This window comes from Anopheles stephensi, chromosome X, assembly GCF_013141755.1.
Source record: "Anopheles stephensi strain Indian chromosome X, UCI_ANSTEP_V1.0, whole genome shotgun sequence".
Lineage (NCBI taxonomy): Eukaryota > Metazoa > Arthropoda > Insecta > Diptera > Culicidae > Anopheles > Anopheles stephensi.
The window spans coordinates 1149179-1156091 of NC_050201.1; the positions used below are offsets into that span (position 1 = coordinate 1149179).

General features: G+C 46.4%; 1 protein-coding gene across 3 annotated transcripts in view; it reads right to left on the reverse strand.

The window, feature by feature from the left end:
* LOC118502696 overlaps positions 1-5659 on the reverse strand; it is a 69267-nt gene extending 63608 nt beyond the window's left edge. For all 3 annotated transcript variants that reach the window (XM_036035229.1, XM_036035238.1, XM_036035219.1), the window contains exon 1: positions 3787-5659. In XM_036035229.1, coding sequence (XP_035891122.1) covers positions 3787-4164 — 378 coding nt within the window. In that variant the 5' untranslated portion in view covers positions 4165-5659. The remainder of the gene's footprint in view (positions 1-3786) is intronic.
* Positions 5660-6913: the final 1254 nt, after the last annotated feature.

Consider the following 6913-nt stretch of genomic DNA (forward strand, 5'->3'; position numbering starts at 1 on the left):
TTTGTTGTTGTTGTCAGTCTCCTCGGTAGCGCAATACCGGAACCTAGAGCAGACTGAGTCATCAGCGGCGTGTCTGGGCGTGCAATTGCAAGATGCACTGGTAAGCTTAAATCTTGCGTCTGCAGCAGCTCGGCTCTGTTCGGAACATTTCTGTCTGAGCACCAGAATGGATGTGGGCTGTAAAACACGATTGTTTGTGCTTTGAGTGGTTCGGGTACCCTGAGCTGGGTAAACAAAAAGCCAAAGATGGTGTAGGTTTATTTATTAGCCAATAAATAGTTGTACAGCCATGTGTGTAATTCACAAAAATCTACCTACTGCTTTGGCATTGCATCAACAGAGTCAAAAATGAAATGCAAGAAAACGCGTTCATGTTATTGAACAAACAGATAAGACAGAACCATTATCATCTACTCATCATTTCTATTTTCACTGATGCACAAGAACTAAGAGAGACTTGTTCACAACCAAAGCTTTATAATGCTTAATCTGGATCAATAACTACAATCCGCGAAACATCTGGGTTACGCGGTATTGAGCAATCCGCCAGACAAGACCGGTATATTGACCAGGAAATTGGTGGTTTCAAAGATTTCTGTATGTGACTTGGAAAAGTCAGAGACCAGACAGATGAGAACAAGTACACGAGTTCATTGGTACGTTTAAAATTTCGCGTATCGCTTGCCTAATCTCAACACTTTGCTCCAATTGCTTATCGTTCGTAAATTACTGCACGACCCGCACACTGCTCACCACGTACGCATCGGTATCGGATGCCACCGGAAAGTGAAATCCAATTCCAATGACCAAGGACCAAACGTCAAGGATCGCTAATCCTTGACCATCTTTGATATGATACGCTTGTACAAAAGTGCGCCGGGGAAAATGATTTCATTGCTCCTTCTCCCCATGTTTCGTTCATTGGTGCTTCGGCAACTGATACTCGAAAAACGCGAAACCCATGCAATTGGAGGTTGTTGTGTACAACTTCTCACACAGCACGATCGTCGTAAATCCACAAAATTGCACTCGATCCATCCATGCATTGTAACGCATTAAAACCAACCATCTGAGGAGGTACCAACGCAAAACAACTGCGCCGTGGTGTGGAGCTGGGCAAACTGAAGCCTTCTTGCCTGCCTGTGCCTTGCTAAATCACTGCAGCGATCCGATTGTGCAATGTGCGATCCTGGCGATGGTGATGGAACAGTGTGAGGAAAGAAACCGTTAATGTTGTCGGAAAACTCCGTGGAAAATTAGCTACCTCGATCGGGGATAGGATAGGGTCAGTTCGGTGTGGTGGGAATGCGTTGATGGGGACGAAACATAAACCCTAATAACCCTACGCATTAACGATACAACACCGCAGCAAATCCTTAACCACACACACAAACACAGCAGAGGGAAGGCGATTCGCATAAAGAGAGACGGAGAGAAGCGATCGTTGCGTAGCTATGCACGATCGGTGTAAAACGATTAACATGAAGCAACGACGAAAACCTCAAATTAACAACCAAACATTAGAAAACGAACCGATCGAACAACAGCAACAAATCGTGGCCGTGGAGACGCATCAGCAAGCAATGTTCGACAAGCTTGCCAACTGTTCTGCAACACCTATCAACGCACCCACCCCGTTTGGTGTTTGGAGAGAGTTTAACCCTGAACTCTCCCTGGCCAGGAGGAATTGAACATATTCAACAAGATTTTAATTTGGTGAATGGTGTGATTGTGAGATAAAAGGAACATTGTTCGATATATCTTCTTTCAGGCTTAACGACCTTTCTGGTCATTCCAGCCTTATTACGGCTTACTAGACTTTATGGATACCATGGATGAGATTTTCCGATACACATATCATGTGATTAGGATTACGACGACACCTCAAAGCACGATTGCCTTAGCAACCTTATTCTTCCGGTGGCCGTGGCCGGTCGATCCGGTAGCATTAGAGGGGCACATCTTCACACGGCAGCCCAGAGCTTGAAACCTTTCGAGGTTGTAGAGTCAAAGCGGAAGTAGAAGAGTTCTTCAGGTCTAGAATGGAAGGCAAAATTTTTAACCCGATAACCTTCACAGGCACAGCGCAAGGTTTCCTTGGTAAAGTGTAAAGGGTCAGCCTATTTCATGACACTCCAAACGGGAGCGCTACGTACAAATTAACCGCACAGTATAACTACGTGAGACGTTTTGTATCTCAACGCCACTGCCCGGCACCTATTACGGGTGTGTAATCCTTGCCATTGCAAATCCAACACGGCTCAGCGCGAATCCCCACTACCAATGGCGGACGCGAAGGAGCACGACCACATCCAATGTGCGTCCACCTTCCAGCACCGGTACCGAATTTCACACCGCCGTCACTTCTGCAGTGTCTGCATTGAAATCCAATTAAAATAGCCGAATCGTTGCGCGCACCGTACAGTGCGCGGCGGTGGTATACGTACGGCTATCGATTGGACGACAGCTACTGTACAATCCGCGGCGAATGTGCCGCGCAATCTGCCAAGACGCAACCCCCACGATCCGCACACAGGCTGATAGATTGATGAGGGACGCAACATGGGACGAAATGCATAACGAAAAAAAAAAAAAAAACGAACGTCCACAATAACAGCTGCGTTGCACCATCGTATGATATCCATCATTACAAATGCCCCACTCTTCAACACCAAAACTAATGTGTGGTCTAATTAACGTATACAGTGGGGGCAACAGGCAGAAAAGGAAAGACACGAGAAAGGTAGTAATCGCAGTGAGGTAAGGTACCCAATGTAGAGGAGCAAATAATTACAAATAAATATACTATAAATTTGCACCTCGCGTACGACGCTCAACACTGAAAGCGCCTTAAGCCCTACTCTGTCCCTTCATCGATCGAACCGAACCGAACCGAGGTGAAGAGAATGCAGCAAAACGCTTCGCGCCCTTCTTTGTGTGAGCAATGGGGGAAACTAGAAACCGGCATACGAGGCACATTCTGTCACGGCAAACATGATATCGATACCGATAAGATCGCCCAGAAGAAAGGACAAAGGACAATCCCCCCCCGCCCCCCCTCCATGGGAAAGGATGCACCGCACTGCATACGGTCGCTGGATTAGAGATTATCGAAACCATCCAAGTGATAATGCAAGTTGTGCTACGTTTCGCACACGTCGTCCACCATGCTTGGGCAACCCATTTCTAGTCGAAACGAAACGAAAAAAAAAACTACTCAAAAGCGCACATCAGCGGGGCTGGTAAAACAGCATCGCCTCGAATGGAATCGGAGATGTAGTGTGCTAAAATAGAAACAAAACAAAAATTATAATCCTGCCCATTAGCAAGCCTCCAATACTTGTCGCAGCAACTCATGCGGTTCATCCAAATCTAGGGTGTGGATTGGAACGCTTTCAAGCAGCTTCTGCTGTTAGAAAGATGAGAAACTTGCCGGACGGTTACGATAATCGGGTTACAATCTTGCTCAAAACCACAGCCGAAGGTTGCGGTCGATATTGTCGCCGAGCGACAGCAACAGTGACAATGACGACGAAACACCTTACCGTTGGAGGTGTCCTCTCTCGTATGCGATCTGTTTCCTGCTGAGGTCTTCTGTTATCTCTTCTACGCTATTCCCTTGCGGCTTTAGCTGCTATCGCGGAAGAATCACGCCCAACCCAACGGTTGATTTATGAAAATCGAGCTTGTAAATCCCCACGTTTGCTGTTCTACTCAGCAGCGGTGCTACTACAATGGAAATAGATACAGGAGTGTTAGAATCGTTAAAACAAAACCGGAACTTACCTTGCTCAGATAGAGCGGAAGTGATGTACAGGCGCGCTTGGGCTCATGCTTGTTGATTGTGGCCGGCGTGTGATGGTGGTGTCGCGTTAATGCATTCGGATAGCGGAACAGCTGCAAGCGGTGCTGTTGTGTGGACAGTGGCAGTGCAAACGCACCCGTTGTTGGGACCACCACCGTCTCCGGCGTCGTCGCCACCACCGTCGTTTCCGTCCCTTCGGACCGTTCCAGCCGGTGGTGACGGGAATGGGGTGCGACGACGGTCGAGATGGACGAATCGGACGGCCCAACCGGTGGTACCAGCGGAGGAGTCGAGTACGGTACGGAGTCAAGCGATTGCTCCTGGGGTACGAGCGTCCGGTCAAACTCGCTATCGGACATGGTTCCTCCGGGATGGGTCTACTGCCTGCTGACATGCTTCCACACACAGTTCACCTGACCACCGGCAACAACGGTGACGATCGCAGCCGGCTGCATTGTAGATTGTTTGGCCGGACAGGAACAGCCAAACGGTCTTCGCACTCACAGACAAAACTCGCTTCCGGTACCGACGCTGATGGATTGGGATGATTGGAGGGGTGTTTGATTGCGAACTGTCGCGAGTTTTTGGGTGGGGGAGGGTTTTGACTGTCCGTGCCCAAATACTGCTATTTTTCGTACTGTTCACTTCACACACATATACAATATCACTTACAACACACTTCACAGCCCCACACACAGAGAAACACGCACTAGGCACGGCACGGTCGACTGGCCCCACTGGCTGCTGTTGATGTCCAATTATCTTCGAGCCTTACCGCAACACCAAGCTGCTGTTGCTGGACCGTTTTTTGGAGGCCTCTTCTTGCTGTCGTCGTGGTCTTCGACGTTGTTTTATATTAAGTTCGGTTTATCGGACAGATAATTTCCTTTTTTACCATCCTCTCATCCACTTTTCGGGCTGTCAGCTGCCATCCTCTATTTATGGATGTATGTATGTATGTGTTTGTGTGTATGTGTGCATATACGTAAGTGTATGGTGGTTTAGTGGGTATCGGTTTGTACGTAGTAATGTAGACAACCACACACTCGCAAAAGAAAACTAGATCAACATTGATGTAGCACGGTACGGGAAGGTCGACGGTGTGTGGAAAAGTTTGGATGGAAAATTAAATTGGAAAATCCTTGACTCCATTAACCGCTTGTTTTTGGTTTTCAAATTAGGTGGGGGCTCAAGCAGCAGCAGCAGCAGCAGCAGCTCACACACACACACATTGGTGCCAGGTATATTTCACTTTAACGCCAGGGTTTGGTATCTTCCACTTCGAGGAGGATTCGCACTGGGACAGCGTACCTTCCGACGGGACAGGTGGTTTCCAGGTGCAGTGTTTATTATTCTCTGGCCCAATAGGTACTTTCTTTACTGCGGGGATGATGAGTTAGCAGTCGCACATAAGGTGTATGGGATTGTGGCCGAAATACCCCATCCAGACGTCTGGCGTTGCCACCGCCTGCTGTTCAGACACAGCCTCAGGGGAAGTGGCGGAACGCGGGGGAAGCAATGTTAAGGATAGGGAACTCTTCTCCTGCGTAATGCTGACGATGAGCAGTTGCTGATTTTGCTGGGTTTATTTTCATTTACACTCTTTTCCTTTGCCAATGGATTAGCTAAGTTTTGACGCGGCACATCATACCCGATTCGATGCAGACATACCTCGGAGAGCAGTTATATATTCGCCACAAACACGTTCCTGCTCTTGGCAAAACGCACGGTGCCACTAACGTTAACTGCAGCCGTGGAAACGGCAAGCAATCAAAAGAAAATTGAAGATTTATTGGTCACTGGCAGCTTAACTGTTCGCTCTTGTGGCACCATTTCTAACGGCTGGCTCTCGATTATCCGTGCGCCGTCAGTCTCCCGGATATTCCGAATGCCGGAAAAAGCAGAATACACCCTGTTCAAAAATGCCAAAACATTCAAATGAATTTACAATCTGTGAAAAACTACAATTTTCTTAATAAGTTTCCCCTCACTGGCTATTCCAGTTTGAAAGCACAGAAATAAATCCGAATTATTTTGTGTAAGCGATGTGTATATTTTAAACAAACGTCCGTCAACCAAACGTTTGACGTGATATTCCCTACTTGCAGTACATGAACATAAATTCATGCAGGCGATCCGATGGCCAAGGTGGTAACGGCACCGGTCTTCAAGACCCGGTCAGAGCCCGGTTTGCCGTAAGTGATTTTATTTTTGAGTGGAATTTGACATAAATCTTTGAATGCGTGATTCGTATGCGGGTGATTTTCAATCAAATTGCATGTAAAATGTTGACAGCACATGCAGCAAAGTCGACTAGCTCTTTTCGCTTTGGCTATCGAATCGTTCACAGGCAACAGCACATTCAGTACAGCTAAATATTGATACAAATGTTCTGATTGTGTCTGAACTCATTGGGATTTTCCATTAGATCTTTGGAGCGATGATTGTTCCACTATTGAATGCTTGAGTTAAAAGAGCATTCAATTGAAGTGTTGAGATTGAGATTGAAGTGTGCCGTTAAAAGCTTTCAGCGATTCGAAAATACATGGAATTTGCTAGAAAAAATAGACATACATTGAATATGCATAATTGACACGAATGTCAACCTAGAAATTCAATTTCCAAACATCGCTTTCGATATGTAAATTAACATAATCATCATATCCAACAGTTTTCGAGCTGTGGCAAAACTCGAAATACGCAGATCGAACAGCGTAACTCGTAAACGAACTGTTATTCGATAGTGCTCGATTGAATTTAATTCCGCTCTCGGAAAAATATCCTATTGAACTAGCTTTATTTCTAAATGACAAATATCACATTTATTATTTATTACCATCAAGTGTTGTGCCTAGTAAAAATATCTGCCCAACAATAGGGGCTACATTTGTTGATGCAGAAAATACAAAAATCAAACCGCCATCATGTCGAGCACTTTTATATGAGTGTGTGTGCGTGGAAGCGATTGCCGCAAAGAGTTCGACCCTGCGAAACAAATGCGAAAACTTGACGTCTTCGAACCAATGTGCCTGGTGTGAGAGTTTCCTGCTAGCCAACCGTCCCGCGCTGCCAACAAACGAAACTCACACCAGACATTCTATCACGATA